General features: G+C 43.2%; 1 protein-coding gene across 2 annotated transcripts in view; it reads left to right on the top strand.

The window, feature by feature from the left end:
• Positions 1-20,081, top strand: part of AHSA1 (activator of HSP90 ATPase activity 1) — a 926,619-nt gene that overhangs the window by 288,340 nt on the left and 618,198 nt on the right. For both annotated transcript variants that reach the window (XM_044074685.1, XM_044074684.1), the window contains exon 5: positions 5,005-5,093. In XM_044074685.1, the coding sequence (XP_043930620.1) occupies positions 5,005-5,093 (89 nt within the window). The remainder of the gene's footprint in view (positions 1-5,004; positions 5,094-20,081) is intronic.

Here is a 20,081-nt window from a genome sequence, read left to right as displayed (position 1 = left end):
CCCTATCCAATAAGATTGCAGAAGATGCCTCAGATTCAAAATGCATTACCAATTATCTGCACTGCCCTGCCCTTTGGCTTATCTAATGCGCCCAGGGTCTTTACAAAGTGCCTGGTACCAGTAATTGCATTTTGCAGACAAAAAGGAATTCAAATATATCCATACCTGGATGACTGTCTCATTCAAGCAGAGAAAAAGGACATTCTTCTAAAGCATCTGGCATTTGTAAAAAGGCTGCTAATTTCTAGAGTACACAGTAAATGAAAAGAAGTCAAAACTAGTGCCCTCACAACAGATAATATTCCTGGGTGCCAGCTTGGACACAACGGCCCAGAAGGCTTATCTCACACGAGATAAACAAGGACAACTGACTCAATATTTTCAATTACTGGCAAAAAAATCCCATCTACCTGCAAGAAAAATTCTGTAGGCCCTGGGATTCATGGCATCCTGCATACTACTAATTCCATATGCCAGACTGCATACGAGGAAATTACAATGGTACCTAAAAAATGTTTGGACTCAACACACTCACTGTTTAGAAACAGTATTACAAATACTTTCCTGCCTACAACAGGAGTTTCGATGGTGGGCACAGGCATGTCACCTCAACAAGGGTCAGCCTTTCACTCTACCCACAGCCAGGCAGACTAACAGATGCTTCGGATTATGTCTGGGGAGCACACATGGCAGGAAAATGTATTCAGAGCAAGTGGACCACAGACCAAATGCATCTTCACATCAATCAAAAAGAGATGTTGGCTGTTCAAAATGCCCTAACAGCTTTCAAGGACCTTCTGCATCCAGGACAATTATTAAAGAGACAACACCACAGTAATTGTGGTACATAAACAAGCAAAGGGGCACTCATTCTTATCCCCTATGCAGGCAAGCCATGAACTTGTGGAGCACAGCTCTAACTTATCAAGTTCATCTGCAAGCACAATTCCTGCCAGGAAAGAAAAATACTCTGGCAGACTATCTCAGCAGAAATATCATGGACCCTGACAAATGGAAATTGAATCCACAAATCTTCAGCATGGTAAAGCAAAAATGGGGATGCCCAGACCTAGATCTTTTTGCCTCCCCACTGAATTGCCAACTACAAAAATTCTGCACAAGGCCTTACCATACACAAGCATGGAAAGTGGATGCTGTTTCGTTCAGCTGGAAAAGCCTAAAAGTTTTTGCCTTCCCACCACTGCCTCTCCTTTCAAAGGTACTCCTAAAAGCCAGACAGGAAAAAATGCAGATGATCCTGATTGCCCCAGACTGGCCACGCCAGCACTGGTACCCAATCTTAAAGAACTTAGCTCAAGGCCCACCATGGATTTTGCCTCAAATTTCACACCTTCTGACTCAACAAAACAATCCGATCCTGCACGGTCAGCTCAAAACCCTAAACCTGGCTGCATGGCAGATTCATTAGGTAAACAGACAACACCTCTCCCTAAAGCTGTTATGGATGTCATTTTGAAGGCCAGGAGGCCTAGCACCAGGAAATATTACTCAGAAAAATGGAAGAGATTCTGTGCCTGGAACCAGGCTCAAAGCCTTGACCCTCTTGTCCCAAACATTCCTAAGATTTTGCAATACTTAACTGAGATGCCTATCCTTCTCTTCAGTTAAGATCCATGCTTCTGCCATTTCAGCTCATTACAACACGGATCCTCCTTTATTTTCTCATCCCTTGCTAAAGCAGTACCTCAGAGGAGCTAAAAACATAAGACCGCCCCGGAGAGCACCAACGTGGGACCTCAATTCAGTTTTGGAAAAACTGACCTTGCCATCTTTTGAGCCAGCCAATACAGCCGATCTAAAATTTTTATCATGGAAAACAGCTCTGCTCCTGGCAGTAACTTTAGCACGAAGAGTCTCAAAGCTACAGGCATTAATGGCAGTGGAACCTTTTATAATATTTCATCAGGACAGGGTTTCTTTAAGGACAAACCCTACCTTCATGCCAAAGGTGGTATCTAGTGTGGCTCTTAACCAAACCATCCATTTGCCAACTTTTTTATCCAAACCCCCAGAATAAAAGGGAGAAACCTCTGCACTCTTTGGACATACCAGGCAGCTATGCTTCTACTTGGACAAAACAAAAGCTTTCAGGAAAACTGAGCAGCTGTTTGTAGCATATGCTGCAGGATCACAGGGCAAGGCTATCTAAAAGCAGACTATTTCCAAATGGATAGGACACTGTATACGTTACTGCTACACACAGCATGGAAAATCAGTCCCTAATAACATTAGGCCACATTCTACCAGAGCAACAGCCACTTCAACAGCCTTTCTCAGAGTACTACCAACCAAGGAAATTTTGGAGGCTGCAACTTGGAGTTCAGTGCACACCTTTACCAAGCATTACCACTTGCCTCTTTACTCTAAATCCAGAGCAGGATTTGCCACTGCAGTTCTGCAGGGCGGCCTCATAGCCAATCCTAACTCTTTATAGACCAGACACCCAACCTTAGCTTTGGGATTCTACCCAAGTGTAATGACTGCAGCAGTGTAACACGATGAACATAGTACAGTTTTGTACCTACCATAAATGTAGATGTTCAAGTGTTCACAACTGCTGGAGTCCAGGTTACCCTCCCTCCATCTCCTCTGTCTTAGCTGGACTTATCTATACCTTTCTATCCTATGCAACCTTTGTGGTGTATTTGCTTGTAACTGAAGGTATTGTTTTTATTTTTTATGTATGTTTTATTAGCAGTATGTATTGCCTACCTACTTGGGGGCACCTGACATGTGGGGCAAGAAAAATGGAAGAAAATGGTGTCGGATGCATCTTGTATACCCCTGGCTCACTGACGTCAGGGAAGAAGTGACAGCAACCGACGCCGGACCAAGACTTTGGAACTCTGGCCGACTGGATAACCCAAGTGTAATGACTGCAACAGTGTGAACACTTGAACATCTACATTTATGGTAGGTACAAAACTGTACTTTTTGCTAAGAGCCAATCCTTCCCTTTTGCCTAAGGTAGTGTCAGAGACCAACATTAATCAGACTATTAATTTATTAGTATTTTTCCCAACTTTGCTAACAAAGGTGAATACTGCTTATATTTATTAGATGTTCACAGACAAATACGTTTCTCTCTACACGGAACTAAGGATCTGAGAAAATCCAACCAGCTATTTTTGTCTTTCATCTGCAACCCTTGGCGAACCAGTGAGCAAAGTGACTAGCCAGATGGCTTAAAGAATATATTTCTTTCATCTATGATAAAAAAAAAAAAAAAGTTTGTCTAGGCCTTTAAAGGCACCTTATACAGGAACTGTAGCTACTTCAGCAGCTTTTCAGTCTAGAGCTTTTTTGGATGATATTTGTGCAGCAGCAACTTGGGCGTCCCTTCATACCTTTTATTACCTATTACAAATTGGATCTGGTCTCTATGGGAAGAGTGTCATTCTATGATGCTCAGGAATATCCTTCCCAGAGTCCTTTCAAGGGCTAAGGTAGCTGGGGACTCTGTCCCAAATGTCGAGGATAAAATGAAAATTGACAACATCAGATAAAGAAGTTATGTACTCACCATAATGTTCCATTGTGTTGTCCATTTTCATTTATCCTCGACTCCCCTCCCTCCTTCCCCCTGCCCTTGGAGTTTTTGGTGGAATGGATAATGGACATATCACTTACTGTTATTGTTATATGGTTCCAGATATGGTCTCTATGAAGGCTTTGGAGTTTTTCGTTCTGTCTGCTTTCAGCAAACTTGATCTGGGGTAACTTGGAGAGGAGCATTATGGGTAAGGGTTAAGCTTGAGTTTTTGGAGTTTGCGAGCTGAAGTAACGGCAGAGTCTGTTCCGAAGCTTGGAACCGAACCCGTATGTCGAGGATAAATGAAAATGGACAACACAGAGACTGTGCATTATGGTGAGTACGTAACTCGTGCCGGCGAATGTACATTTGGAGTAGCTAGAGGGCATTTATGTAAACTATACATAACTATAACATTTTGTGCCACAAATGTAGACCCTATTGTAAATTTCTGCCTAGTAAAAGTGATTTTTCTGAAACAGTACAACAAAGAAAATAGTGGTAAAACTGGGTTTTAATTGTTTTCATCACATTGCTGAATGAGTTTGTATGCAGTAGTCAAACTTGAGAGAGGGGAGTTCTCTGTCTCTCTCTTTTTCTTTCTCTCTCTCTCTCCATTGTTGTGTGTGCATTACACGCAAAAACTCCATTGTAATTGTGTTCTTCATTCACAACCTAGTACTTCTCATTTACTTGCATCTAGTTGGGTTTTATTTGTGTATGGTGTTGCCAGAACACTTTTTTTTTTTTAAATTTTACTCGCGTCTTGCAGTGATCACATCTGTTTACTACATTCAGTGTTTTATTCCAGTTTTGATTTCCTTTTGTCTGATTTATTTTTTCCTTTTTTTCTTTAATATAAGTAAATCAAATAAGGTACAGGAGCTGATGGATAAGGGCATTCTCACTATGCTGCTAAGTGAATGCTTCTGGTATTTTGTCTATTTGTGAACAGTGCCCATGGGGCTAACACTAAGCCTTTTAACTTGCTTAAACAAAATATGAGCAGATTTAAAGTGTGTTCAGTTGTGATGCTCCAGCTACCTTGTTTATGGAACTCTGGCAGTCCAATAGAATGGTAGTGTTATGAAATCAATAGGCTCTAGGGGCAAAAGGAATGGAAATGTGAGCATGTTGGCCCATCTCATTTTGTGTATTGCCAGTGTGATATTGAAGTAAACTTTTATAAGCTGGTGGCCGCCTTTTTTTTGCAGAAGTTCTGCAGATATGAAGTGAAATGCTAAGTATCTGTTCTACTAGAATTTTCAACCATCCAAGTCCTATCCCATTGTACTGTACCATTCATTGACCTGATTAGACTTGTGCGTACATTTTTTTTTTGTCGGGAAGTGCAGTAGCTGCAAGTTTTATGTTGGTAGCAACACATGCTGTGGTTGTCTATTTGCAGTTTTCTAATTTAATTTTAAAACAGTTTCTTTTGAATTTTCTAGAGTTTACTCAAGGTATGATCTTGCCAAAAGCAAATGGTATTGAAAATGAAGGCATTCCAAAGGCTGTACCAAAAGCGGATACTCAAAAGGTAATCTAATCTTGCATCTTGTGTTTTATGTGGACTGTTGTAATGTTTGTGAGACTGTTTGCTTATTTGTACACTTTTAGTTTTACTTTGTCTAATTACCTGCTGAACTGAAAAGAATGGGACAGATTCTAGTGGAGTTTCTAAAAGTATGCAGCATTTTACTTCAGCTCTTATATGCAGAAGTGTAGTTGTGCCAGATAATTTACTGCTGTGCTCTGTAACTAGTAATTGTGCCTGATGTAGATGGGGATGGCTGTGAAGCTTGTAAGGAGTCAGCTCTTGGTCCTACTCTTGTCATTTTAAGTGATCATCATTAGACCACTGGTGTGTGTGTGTGTGTGTGTGTGTGTGTGTGTGTGTGTGTGTGTGTGTGTGTGTGTGTGTGTGTGTGTGTGTGTGTGTGTGCGTGCGTGTGTGTGTGTGTGTGTGTGTGTGCATCTGTGTATATATCTGTGTGTGTGGGTCTGAACACTTGTAAGTCTTAAACTCATAATCTTGAAATTCAAAATACTGAAGTCAAAATCTTGAAAAAACAGAGTACATGAGCACTTGGATATTACTCTTCAACTATTAGCGGGGGGGCAAGCCCACCTGCACCCCACACCCCCTGATACTTAAATATATCAACTCCAAGATTGCACTCCATAGAAGAAAATGGCAAACATACCATTCCGTGCTTCATGAGTGCCTGTTTGTAACCTTAGTCATGTTCCCTTTTAATTTGCTATACCACAGTATAACTCATCTTAGTGTAGTAAAGTGCGATCTTGGAGTTGATATATTTAAGTAGCAGGGGTGTGGAGGGGGCGCAGACCCCCTGCTAATAGTTTGAGTAAACTAATATGCTTCGTCTTTCATTTTTCTCTATGTACTTCAGGTGGCATATAGTAAGTATTAATATCCTGTAGTTTTTTTTAGTATTATGGTGGTGCAGCGGTAGCATTCTCACCTCACAGCAAGAGGTTCTCCCGTTAGATTATCAGCTGGAGCGCCTTCTGTGTGGAGTCTGCATGTCCTCCCCATGGTCGACTGGCGTTCGAAAGACATGAGTGAATGGGCGTGCCTTCGTTGAACCGGGTATATACACATACACACACACATACACACACACACACACACACACACACACACACACACACACACGCACACACACACACACACACACACACACACACATTTATTTTATTTATTTAACATTTATTTTACCAGGATAAGTCCAACTGGACATCATGTGTCCTTTTTCAGTGGATTCCTGGGGAGAAAAGCTCCAAAGAAATAAAAGTGTAGATGCATGCTTTAGATAACAATAAAACTGGCATACAAGATAAGAGAAACCATGAAGTACAAAAAAACAATTATGTAGAACAGTAAGATACTCAGGAGTAGTACCATTATTTACAATATATCCAAAAAGTACATTTCAGGTGAGAGTATAGTGTATGCATTAAAAGCTTCAACAGGTCACTTTCATATGGAAAAGTGGGTCTTCAAGGGGGGGGGGTCTTTGCAGTTGCAGAGAGGGTTAGTATTGAGGTGTAATTTTAAGAAGGCCATTAAAGGTGCCTGTGTGACTTTGTAGCCTGAGTTCAGGTGGGAGGGTGTTCGCTTTGGCAACATCATGGGAGAATAAGGCCTCCCCAGAACTGTTATTGCATGGATTACCTTAACTCAGGTTTTTCATACATGAAAATAGCTCCCTTTTAGGGTTGTGAAAGTTTAGCATGTCGGCAAGGGCAGGGCACTTCCCCGGATGGAAAAGAATTTGATGGGCTGTAATCAGTTGGTGGTAGCGTAGGAGGTTTGGAAATTCTAACCAGTGCAGTTTAGTTAGGGATAGGCAATGGTGGGAATGTGATCTATTATTGGCAGCGAACCTTGCTATTTTATTGTAGCATGTAGAGAGTTTGTTCAGGTTGGTTTTGTTGATATTGGTGAGAACTGAAGAGGCTTAAAGCAGTGTTGATAAGAGATGAGTTCTGCCTATTGTTATTCTAGTCTCGGGTTAGGAATAGTTTGCAACGATATAGGCAGCCTAGTTTTTTATGGACGTTGGAGATAGTTTGGGATATGTGCTTGTTGTATTTAAGTTTGTGATCAGTAGTGATGCCTAAGAGATTAGCCTCTGTTACTGGAGTGATGAGGGTGCCATTGGTTGACATAATGGTAAAGGTGGTGTTGCAGTGTTTGGTTGGGTGGAATAGTATTAGCTGTGGTTTTTTGGGGTTTAGTATTAGTTGGTAATTATTTGGCCAGTTCTCTACCTCAGTGAAGGATTCTTGAGCTTTAATTTGAAGTAATTGGATGTTTGTTGCTGAGCAGATTAGGTAGTGTTGTCCGCATACTGGACAATGTTGGCTTTAGTGGTAGCTAGGTGGAGATGATTTGTAAATATGTTGAAGAGAAGGGGGCCAAGGATTGAACCTTGTGGGGCACCACATGTGACAGGGAGTGGGGGGATAGGGATTTGCCCCATTTGACAGATTGTGACCAGTTGTTTAGGTAATTGTTAAACCATTGTTGAGTGGGGTCATCAAGGTTGGGTTCTGCTAGACAGGTGAGTATGAAATACCTTGGATAGGTCTAAGAAGGTGGCAGAGACCAGCTTTCCTTGGTTCCTGTGCGAGTTTATGGTATTGGAAAAGTTCATTAGGGCACTGTTGGTGCTATGAGAAGGTCTGAATCCATGTTGGGTTTTAGTTAGAAGGTGGGTAAGGAGTTGGTGGTGGATACATTTTTCTAGAATTTTGAGAGAAGTGATAGGATTGCAATGGGACGGTAGTTGGGAGAGGTCATTAGATGGACCTCCCTTGTGGAGGGGGATATGATATATGAGGTTTTCCATAATGAAGGAATAGTATGCGGGGTGATAGATCTGTTAATAAGTCGGGAGACTGGGTAGGAGATGGCCTTGGATGCAATTTGTAGATATTTAGCTGGAAGACTGTCAGCAGCTAGGGAGGTAGGTTTGAGTTTAGCTAAGAGATTTTGAATGGTAGATGTTAGTACTGGGGTGAGTGTAAAGGGGGTGGAGTTAGTCTGGTAGTTTAAGGGTTGAGGTTGAGTTGTGGGTGGTATTGCACTTAACCTGGCTCAGTATTGAAGAAGTAAAGTAATTATTGAAACTAGAGGCTATATGTGAATCAAGACCTTTGACATCTGGGGGTGGTGTGGTGACTTTTCCAGGCTGGAGGATGTTACTCACTGCAGCCCAGAATTTCTGTGGGTTATGTTTCCTTTGTAGGGAAATATAGTGGTTTATCTTGTCCAACCTGACCTGATATTTTTGCTTTATTTCTGAACTCAGCAAAGCTTTGTCTAGTTTCAGGAGTTTTGCATTTTTGCCAAATTAACCAAGCTTTGTCTTTAGTCTTGAGTAAGTTTTTAGTGGCTTTGTTTAACCAGGGAGCGGGGTTACTTTGCAATCTTATTGTTTTCAGTGGTGCTAGTTGGTTTAAAATCCCTAGGAATTTGGCATTAAAGTATTATACTGCAATATCCAGGGGAAGGGTTTTTATAGGAGCCCAGTCACAGGATTTTAGGGTTTCTGAGAATTGTACTGGGGAGAAGTTTTTGTGGGAGAGGATTTGTAAGAGCAGGGGTGTTCGTAGATTTTAGTTTGTGACGAAGGAGAATGGTTTGGTTATGGTCACTGAGGAATTGGGTAGTATCCCGGATAGGTGGTCAGTACTGGGCTGGTTAGTCAGGATCCAGTCTAAGGTGGATTCACGTCTGGTGGTTTTGTCAATTCCTTTGGGTGAGTGTATTGAGTCGTACAAAATTATATAGGTTTATGTGGTTGGTAGCTATGGGTGAGTGTATGGTGTTCCACTCTGTTGGCATCACCTAAAAGTACAGTTTCTTGGGACAGGGAATGGGAAGCCCAGTGGAGTATAGATTCTCTAGTGTCTTAATGTTGTCTCCTGGTGGTATATAAATGCTGAGTAGGTTTAGTTGTTTGTATTGATTGGTAGGATTTTGGTGAATAGGAGCTCAGCAGTGTTGAAATCTGGGGTTTCTTTTTGAAGTAGCTGAACTTTTAAATTGGCTTTGTAAAGAAGGGCAATGCCACCACCTTTTCTGTGGGGTTTAAGCCATGTTTCTGTAATATCTATAATATCTGGGTTATATACAAAGATGGTTCCCTGTAACTGTTCTATTTTATTTGATACTGCGAATGTTTAGGTTTAGTATGAGTATATCAGGGGATTTGTGTTTAAATGGGAGATTGGGGTCAGGTGTGATATGGGTGTTTGTTGTGCCAGGGTTGGGGTGAATATCGCCTCCTAGTAGTAGTTGAGCTGCAATTCTGGTGATGGTTTTAAGGTAGAATATAGGTAGGAAGTGGTATTTGAGGCTAAGGTGTTTTTTTAGATTGATAGGTATAATGGATAGGAGAGTTGAGCTGTAAGATTTAAAGGGTAATAGATAATTAGTTGTGTGTTTGCAGGTATGGAGGGATTGTTTGTGGTGTATGGTAGGGTGGGTGATTTGATACAGTACATGGTGCTAAGTGGATGGTGATAAGTGGTAATTATGGAGATAAAGTAAAGACATATGCATAGAGAAGGCAAGAATAATGGGATGATATGGTTGTGGGAGTGTGGTGTTGGTAACATAATGGAGTTCTCTGTGTTGGAGGGCTGTGGATGGTATATACACATATATGTAAGTGTTGGTGTACCCCCCCCCCCTTTTTTTTTTTTCAATGTTATGAAATTCACTATTGAGTTTTCAGTATTTTGAACTTTCAAGATTTTGGCTTCAGTATTTTGAATTTCAGGATTATGAGCTGTCAAGATTTACAAGCGTGTACACACACACACACACAAAAAAAAATATATATATATATATATATATATATATATATATCAAACATATATATATATATAATATACACACACATTTATAATATACACACACATTTTTATATATATATATATATATATATATATATATATATATATATATATATACATACACACACACACACACACACACACACACACACACACACATGATATAATGAGGTTAGGGATTGCTCTAAGTCCAGGGGGGAGATTGTTCCATAGCTTGGAGACATAAAAAGAGTATAATATATGTCCGGATGAAAGCTTGGGTTTATCGACATTTAGTAGTAGTTTATTTTCAGATGTAAGTTGCCGGTTTGGGTGATAGATGATAAGTAAACTAGAGAGGGATGGACAGGCATCAGGGGAATTAATGAGTTTCTGGCCAATAGTAAGTTGTAGATATACTAGATGTTGGGGGAGTTCACGCCAGTTGAGTTCTTGTAGTGTAGTACAATGATGGGTGGAGAGTTTGGCATTGGTGGCAAATTTGGCAGTTTTGTTGTAGCATGAATTTTGTTTGTTTTTTTAGAGAGGATTGTACGTTTGTAAGGATGGGTGCCCCATATAGAAGTGTTGGAAGCAGGTATGCTGAGGTGAGAGTGTGTTTTTTGCTGGAGAAGTAAGAAAGTGGTTGTGCCTATAAAGGGATCCTAGTTTCTGATGTTTTTTTATGTTGTTATTGATATGAAGGTCAAAGGTTAGGTTGTCATCAATGGTGACACCAAGCCGCTTAGTGTTGGGGACAACGTCTATGATAATTTTATTTTGGGACTGAACAGTGAGTTCTGACATATTTATTGGGAAGTTTTTGGTTGGAGTAAAGATAAGGAGTTTTGTTTTGTTGGGGTTTAGGACTAGATGGTTCTGGGACATCCATGATTCAGTGGAGGAAAAAGCTTCTTGGGTAAGCTGTTGTAGTAGGGGGGAAGATTTGGAGGAGCAGATGATAGTGGAGTCATCTGCATATTGTATTAGAGTAGAGTTTGAAAGACTAGTATGGTAGTCACTGATAAATACATTGAAGAGGAGGGGTCCTAATATGGAGCCTTGAGGTACACCCGTTTTGGTATTTATGAATGGAGAGAAGCAGTTTTGCCAGATGGTAGACTGTTGTCTGTTGGTAAGATAGAGAACCACTGGAGAGTAGAGGGAGATAAGTTAAGGTTGGCTAGAGTAGTAAGAGGGGGTGTGAGACTGTATCAAATGCTTTTGAGAGATCAAGAAAGAGTGCAGATATTATGGATCCAGAGTCACGGGCTCTGTTAACAGTGTCTAGGAATGAGATAAGGGCAGTGTTGGTACTATGTCCTGGTCTAAAGCTGTGCTGTGTGGGGGAAAGCAGTTTATGTTCATCGTGCATACAGCTGCAGTCATAACAGATGGGTTCTCCTGCCGTCAGGCGGGTCCTCGGTCGGCCGAATTCCAAAGTCTAGGTCTGGCGTCGGTTGTCGTCGCTTGTTCCCTGACGTCAGTGCGACAGGGGTATAAAGGAACCAGACGACGCCATTTTCTTCAGTCTTTCTTGCCGCGCGGTGCCCGAAGCAGAAGCAGTTCGCAAGTGCCGGTCGGCCAGCTCCTGAGATTACGAAAATTTGGAAACCGAAGTCTTCTTAAAAGCTAAGTACCCCGTCGGGGAAACTTTTCTTGCCTCAGACCGATGTCCGACAAAGTTAATAATTGTATTTCTTGTGGGAAGCAAATACCGCATAATGATTTCCATTCCCTCTGTATTCCTTGTTTAGGCCCAGACCACGACGTCTCGGGCTGTCGCTTTTGTGCTACATTCAAAAAACGCACTATTAAGCGTCGGGCGGAGTTCGCCCAGCATTTATTTTGGGAAAGCATTTAACTATACTATGTCGTCGGATACTCCGGTTTTGTCTAAAAAACGCAAAGACAAGGACCGACACTCTAGGTCCGTGGCCTCTACCGACACCACGCCAAAGCCGACTACACGTGGTCCGGTTCTCAGCGAGGCACCTACGCAGCCCCTGATTACCGACGACACATCTTTGGCACCTACGCAGCCCCTGATTACCGACGACACATCTTTGGCAGTGTCCCCTGTACCCAAGGTCGCAGGCTCCTCGGCCCACACCCCGACTACAGATACCGAAGCCACTCTTGGCGTTGAAACACAGAATGTGGACAGGTCCACCTCCACTCAAGGTGTCTTCAGACCTTCCTCTTCTTTCTCCATCAAGGCTTTCACCAAGTCTAAAGCAACCATGCACTCTGAGACTAGCTACACAGGGCCCATCTCCAGGCCCCATGCCTAAGAAACGGATGCTTAAAATGGCTGAGGATTTAATTACTCTAATCAGAGGTTCTCAGCCCCTCCGGACAAAAGGCCCAGAGTGGAGGAAGATTCCCCCTCCTCTGATCAGGGCTCCATTATTTCAGAACACTCTGATAATCAGGAACAGTCTTACTCCCCTTTTGAAGACTCTGATGCGGAGGAGTCTATTCCTTCTGTATCCCCCCTGAGGATTACTCATTTGGGGAAACCTTGCATACCTTAAGGGAACACTTCCACTGGGAAGGCCAGGATTATTCAGATTCCAAGAAAAGGCTCATGGAATTTCTTTTGTTACCCCAGCACAGGCCTCTGGCTATACCTCCTGTCTTGGACATCCTAGATGATGTTTACTCGGAGGCCTGCCTTAACCCGGACTCCCTACCTCCAGCTCCAGTTAAGCCTGACAGGTACTACAGGGTTCCTGACTCACACCAATTTCTATACAAAAGCCATGCTGCTGACCTAGAAACCATCTCACAGGGGCCCAAGGGAGTTAAGGCCTCCATTGCCAAAAATCCACTGCCTTCCGAGAGAGATTCCAGATCCTTAGAAAGGTGGGGGGAAAAGGTATATACCTCGGCTACCTTATCCACGAGGGCCTTAAACTGTCAGTTTCATATGCTAAAATACCAACAGTTTTTGTTATCACAATTGAAAAGTAAAATGTCACAACCTGAACAACCAGAATTGAAGGAGTTGCAGGATTTGATGCATAGTGCAGAACAAGTGGGTAAACCTACCTTACAATGTGGTTTTGATGCTCTAGAGGCCTCATGTAGGGCTGCTGTTACAGGCTCAGTCATGCGTAGGCATTCCTGGCTCAAGGAACAAGCCTTGCCTGATCATGTCAAAGCTAAATTACTAGACGCCCCTCTTCAAAAGGATGTACTATTTGGGGCTAATGCTGAGGAAGTATTACGGAAAATGGAGGAAAAGGCTAAATCAATGCAAACTGTGTGAGAATTTCTGCAGGTTCAACCCTCACGTTTTAGTAGAAATTGGCCTTCCAAAAACTGGTCCTTTCCTGCCACAGACAGACCCCAAAGAGACAGATACAGGCGCCCGAGGGGCAGAGGACAATCACAAGGATCGTATAGAGGCAGACAATGGCAAGCTCCTACACAGAGGTGGTGAGGACAACTCGCAATCTTTCAGAAAGCAAACCCAATGACTTTCCCCTTTGCATGCCAACCAGATCTCAAATGGCAGCCCCCCTTAGGAGGAAAGCTGGCACTATTTTCAAAGAATTGGCATGTTGTCACAAAGGACAAATGGATCCTGGACATTATAAACCGAGGCTACAAATTCCATTTTCATACCCTTCCAAAAATGAGAGGCATGCCAAACCTGCCACACAATCAAAGGGCAGAGGCAGAAAGGCAAATTTCAGATCTCATAAACATGAAAGCTATTCAAGAGGTACCTACACATGAACAAGGTCAAGTTTTTTATTCCAGGCTATTTCTGGTGCCAAGGAAGGGAAAAGATTGGAGACCTATTTTGGATCTATCCATCCTAAACACATTTCTACTTGTACCAAAATTCCAGATGCTCACTCTACAGCAACTTCTTCCCATGCTGGGCAAGGACTCTTGGCTGGTAACATTGGACCTCAAGGAGGCATACCTGCATGTCCCAATCAGACAAAATTGCAGAAGATACCTCAGATTTCTTGCAGGTTCAACCCATCATCAATTCTCTGCATTGCCCTTTGGCTTATCTACTGCGCCCAGAGTATTCACGAAATGCCTGACATCAGTAATTGCCTACTGCAGACTTCAAGGGATACAAATGTACCCTTATTTGGACGACTGCCTGATCCAAGCGGACAGCAAGCACATTCTTCTGAAACATCTGGCTTATGTAATGATGTTATTAAACTCTCTAGGATACACAGTCAACAAAGAGAAATCAAGACTAATACCCTCTCGGAAGATAATTTTCCTGGGTGCCAATTTGGACACAAACACCCAGATGGCCTACCTCACGCCAGAGAAGCAGGGGCAACTAATTCAATATTTCAGAACACTGGCAAATTGCACCAGGCTGACTGCAAGGAAAATCCTGCAGGCTCTGGGATTCATGGCATCTTGCATCTTACTAATCCCATGTGCAAAGCTGCATATGAGAACTACAATGGTACCTGAAAAACATATGGTCTCAACACAGCCACAGTTTGGAAACAATAATACCACTAATTCCATGTCTGCAAAAGGAATTTCTGTGGTGGGCTCAAGCATGTCAAACAAACACAGGTCTTCCATTCAGCAAGCCTCAAGCAAATCATGTCATCACAACAGATGCCTCTGACTACACCTGGGGGGCGCACATGACAAACCGGTGCATTCGGGGCAAATGGTCCCAAAAAGAAAAGCACCTTCACATCAATCAAAAAGAAATGCCAGCAGTAATAAATGCTATTATAGCTTTCAAGGACCTTCTACAACCAGGTCAACTATTGATAAGAACGGACAACACCACAGTTGTGGTACATAAACAGGGTGGAACACATTCTTATCCCCTATGCAGACTGGCCATGTCACTATGGAACATGGCCATGGACTTAAAGATGGAACTACAAGCACAGTACTTGCCAGGCAAGGAAAACACGCTGGCAGATAACCTAAGCAGGAATATGACAGATCCACACGAATGGAAATTGCATCCAAAAGTTTTTACAGAAATAATACAAAAATGGGGAAGGCCAGACATAGATCTCTTTGCCTCCCACAAGAATCATCAATTGTCAAAATTCTGCTCAAGGATCTAACATCCAAAGGCCTGGAGAGTGGACGCTCTTTCCTTCAGTTGGACATCAATGACAGTTTATGCCTTCCCTCCTCTTCCTCTGCTGCCCAAAGTTCTATTAAAGACCAAAGCAGACAGACCAAAGATGATACTCATTGCTCCAGACTGGCCAAGGCAACACTGGTACCCACTCCTGAGGAGCCTGACGCATTCCCCAGCATGGACCCTGCCTCTAATGCCTCTTCTTCTGACTCAGCACAGTTTCAAAACTCTTCACAGCCAGCTAAAAGCACTCAATCTAGCCGCATGGAAGATTCCTTAGCATCACAACAGGCCCTACTCTCCAAGGAGGTGCAGGATGTCATTTTGGAGGCCAGAAGGCCATCAACTAGAAAAGCTTACTCCGCAAAATGGAAACGTTTTTGTGTCTGGAATGAGAAAAAGGGCCAGGATCCTGGAAAACTGAATTTACCTCAAATACTACAATATTTGGCTGAACTGCTAAGCAGTGGACTTTCTCCTCCATCAAAATCCATGCATCAGCCATTTCTGCAGAATACAACACTGATCCACCTTTATTCTTTCACCCTCTCCTAAGGCAGTTCCTCAGAGGGGCTAAGAATTTAAGGCCTCCAAGAAAACAACCAATACCTGCTTGGGATCTTAATTTCTTGCTGAAAAAACTGACCTTGCCTCCCTTTGAGCCAGCTGCCTCATCAGATTTGCAATATTTGTCCTGGAAAACAGCTTTCCTTCTGGCTATCACCTCAGCTCGTAGAGTTTCAGAACTACAGGCTCTCATGGCCGTCCAACCTTTTATCATCTTCCATCAGGACAGAGTTTCCTTACGAACCAACCTGTCCTTTATGCCTAAAGTGGTATCCAGGGTAGCTTTAAATCAGGCCATACATTTACCTACTTTTTATCCTAATCCTCAAAACAAAGGGGAGAGATTACTACATTCCTTGGAAATCCACAGACAACTGCGTTATTATTTGGACAGAACAAAGCCTTTCAGAAAATCGGAATAGCTCTTTGTGGCCTATGCGGTAGGAGCTCAAGGGAAGCCAATTTCCAAACAGACTATCAAAATGGATAGCCCACTGCATACGCTTTTGCTATTCCTTTCATGGCAAAACTGTTCCTACAGGCATTAGGACTCATTCCACCAGGGCCACAGCCACCTCTGCAGCATTCCTCAGAGGAATTCCTACCAAGGATATTTTGGAAGCAGCCACTTGGAGTTCTGTGCATACCTTCTCCAAGCACTACAACCTACCATTATACTCAAAATCTAGAGCAGGCTTTGCCACTGCAGTCTTGCAGGGCATTTTGGCTCCTCCTAATTCCACCTAGTGCCTACCACCCCTTTCTTAGCTTTGGTATTCTACCCATCTGTTATGACTGCAGCTGTATGCATGATGAACATAGTACAGATGTCCTTCAAGGATGCATCTGCAGTCATAACATATGGGTTGTCCTGCCTCAGGCAGCCCTTCGGTCGGCCGGATTCCAAAGTCTGGGTCTGGCCTCGGCTGATGTCGCACTTTCCCCGACGTCAGAGCTTCTGGGGTATAAAGGCATCAGCCGACGCCATTTTCCTTTGTCTTTCTTGCCGCGCGGTGCCCGAAGCGGAAGCTGTTCGCAAGTGCCGGTCGGTCAGATACAGAGATTTCAGCTACCGAAGACTTCTAAAAAAGCTAAGTACCCCGTTGGGGACTCTTTCTTGCCTCCGCCGATGTCAGACAAAGTAAATAATTGTTTAACTTGTGGGAAAAAAATACCTCAGGGGAGACTTTACACTCAATGAGGGAACACTTTCAATGGCAGGGTCAGGATTTTTCTGATTCTAGAAAAAGATTAAGGACATTTTTACATTTGCCACAGCATAGGCCTTTAGCCATTCCACCTGTGCTAACTGTAGTTGATGATGTGTATAATGTCAGTTCTGCCCCTGATTCTCTTCCCCCGGCCCCTGCCAAACCTGACAGATATTACAGGGTCCCGGATTCTCATTTCCACTTGTATAAAGCCCATGCTGCAGACCCAGAAACTATTTCTCAGGGCCCAAAAGGTGTTGCAGCTGCCACTGCCAAAAACCCCCTACCCTCTGAAAGAGAGTCAAGAACATTAGAGAGATGGGGTAAAAAGGTTTATACATCTGCTACTCTTTCTGCCAAGGCATTAAACTGTCAATTCCATATGATACAGTACCAGGAATATTTGTTGGATCAGCTGAATAAAAAGCTTTCTTCTCCTGAACCTTTAGACCGTAAGTCCCTTCAGGATTTGGTACACAACTCTCAGCAGATCAGTAATCATTTCTTAAAATATGGCTATGATGCACTGGAGGCTTCATTTAGATCAGCTATGACTGGGGCAGTAATTCGGAGGCATGCCTGGCTAAAAGAGCAGTCCTTGCCAGACCATGTCAAGGCTAAACTCCTAGATGCTCCAATGGAGAAACAAAGTTTATTTTTCTCCCCTGCACAGGAGATTCTAAAGAAAGTGGAAGAAAAAGCAAAATCTGTGCAAACAGTAAAGGATTTTCTGCAGGTTCAACCTCCGAGGTTCAGCAGAAACTGGCCTTCAAAGAATTGGTCCTTTCCAGACACCTCCAGAGCACAGAGGGGCAGGAATAGACTCCCAAGAGGCAGAGGTCAATCAAAGGGTGCCTACAGGGGTCGTCAATGGCAGTCTGCCAACCAGAGGAGTACTGCCACAGCTGCAACTACAACCACTTCCACAGGACAGACACAATGACTTGACTCTGATTCCGCCTACCAGGGAACAACTGGAAGCACCCTTGGGAAAGCTGGCTTTATTCTCGAAAAACTGGCATTGCATTACAAAAGACACATGGACATTGCAAACAATAGACAAAGGATACAGGTTTCACTTCCACACTTTACCAAAAAGGAGCAGAATGCCAAACCTTCCACCAAACCAGAAGCCAGAGGCTTTAAGACAAATCAACAATTTACTTCAGATGAAAGCGATAGAAAGGGTACCATCTATGGAACAAGGCCAAGGATTTTACTCCAGACTATTCCTTGTACCAAGAAAAGAAAACCAATGGAGGCCTATTCTCGACCTGTCTGCACTAAACACATATCTCATTGTGGCAAAATTCAAAATGCTGACCCTACAGCAACTTCTTCCCATGTTGGGCAAGGAGTCTTTGCTGGTGACTCTAGATCTCAAGGAGGCATACCTGCACGTCCCTATACGACCAGATTGCAGAAGACACCTCAGATTTCTTGCAGGATCAGAGCATTATCAATTCTCAGCATTGCCCTTTGGCTTATCTACTGCGCCCAGAGTATTCACGAAATGCCTGGCATCAGTAATTGCACATTGCAGGCTTCAGGGAATTCAAATCTACCCATACCTGGACGACTGCCTAATACAAGCGGACAACAAGACAAAACTAATAAAGGATTTGGCCTATGTCATACACCTGTTACAGGCCTTGGGATACACAGTCAACATCCAGAAGTCAAAACTAGTGCCATCCCAAAGGATAACCTTTTTGGGAGCGGATCTGGACACTAACTCAGATGGCTTTTCTCACAGAAGAAAAACAAAACCAACTCCCAGACTACTTCATGGCTCTTAAAAGACAAGCTCAGCTTACTGCAAGGAAAGTCCTGCAGGCCCTGGGTTACATGGCATCCTGCATAATCTTGATCCCGCATGCCAGGCTGCATATGAGGAAATTACAATGGTACCTAAGGCACAGTCTAGAAACCACGATACCAATCATTCCATGCTTGAAAAAGGAATTCTTGTGGTGGGCTCAGGCCTGCCAGTCCAACAGAGGGTTGCCTTTCAACAAACCACAACCAAGGCAGACCATCACCACGGACGCCTCAGACCTAGGATGGGGAGCACACATGGAGGACAAGTGTATCCAAGGCCTGTGGTCTCAAGACCAGCTAAACTTGCACATAAACCTAAGGAGATGCTGGCAGTGAAGCATGCAATCGAGGCATTCAAACCATTCCTCCAGCAAGGACATCTGCTGTTAAGGACAGACAATACCACAGTCATGTGGTACATAAACAAACAGGGAGGCACGCACTCCTACCCTTTATGCCGGATGGCAATGGATCTGTGGAACCTAGGCCTGAATCTCAACATCCAGCTGCAGGCCAAATTTGTACCAGGAAAAGAGAATTCACTAGCAGACAGCTTAAGCAGAACTACCACGGATGCTCACGAATGGATGCTGCATCCAGACATCTTCAAACTCATAACAAACAAATGGGGAATGCCAGAGATAGACCTGTTCGCCTCCCCACTCGACCACCAACTGAAGAAATTCTGCTCAAGGATATACCACCCACAAGCCTGGAGGGTGGACTCTCTCTTTCAGCTGGAATGCCCTAACAGTGTATGCATTCCCACCTCTCCCATTGCTCTACAAAGTTCTACTGAAGATCAGGAAAGAACAGCCAAAGGTGATACTAATAGCTCCAGACTGGCCAAGGCAGCACTGGTATCCGCTACTGAGAAGCATGTCTCAGACGAACTCATGGTCTCTACCCCTATGGCCCCTTCTTCTAACGCAGAACAACTTCAAGACCCTGCATCCAAACTTGAAAACACTGCAGCTAACTGCCTGGAAAATTGTTTAAAACAAAACCAAACTGTCTTATCTCAGAGGGTCAAGGAGATGATCCTGCAGGCTCGCAGACCCTCCACAAGGAAGACATACTCAGCTAAATGGAAGAGATTCATCATTTGGAGCACATCAAAGGGTACAGATGTCACACTGGCAAACCTAGCACACATCCTAGAATACTTAGCAGAACTGTTCCACAATGGCCTGTCCTATTCTTCCATTGAGATTCATGCTTCAGCAATTTCAGCAGAGTACAATATGGATCCTCCTATCTTCTCTCACCCTCTCCTCAGACAATTTTTAAGAGGGATCAAAAATGTAAAACCTCCAAAGAGACCCCCTCTGCCTGCATGGGATCTCAATTTTGTGCTGGAAAAATTAACACTACCCCCTTTTGAACCAGCAGCATCAGCAGACTTACAGTTTTTATCTTGGAAAACTGCTTTCCTTCTGGCAATCACTTC

The sequence above is a fragment of the Protopterus annectens genome, chromosome 6.part0 (genome assembly GCF_019279795.1).
Source record: "Protopterus annectens isolate FY-2018-M chromosome 6.part0, PAN1.0, whole genome shotgun sequence".
Classification (NCBI taxonomy): Eukaryota; Metazoa; Chordata; order Ceratodontiformes; family Protopteridae; genus Protopterus; species Protopterus annectens.
This window is presented reverse-complemented; position numbering and strand designations above follow the sequence as displayed.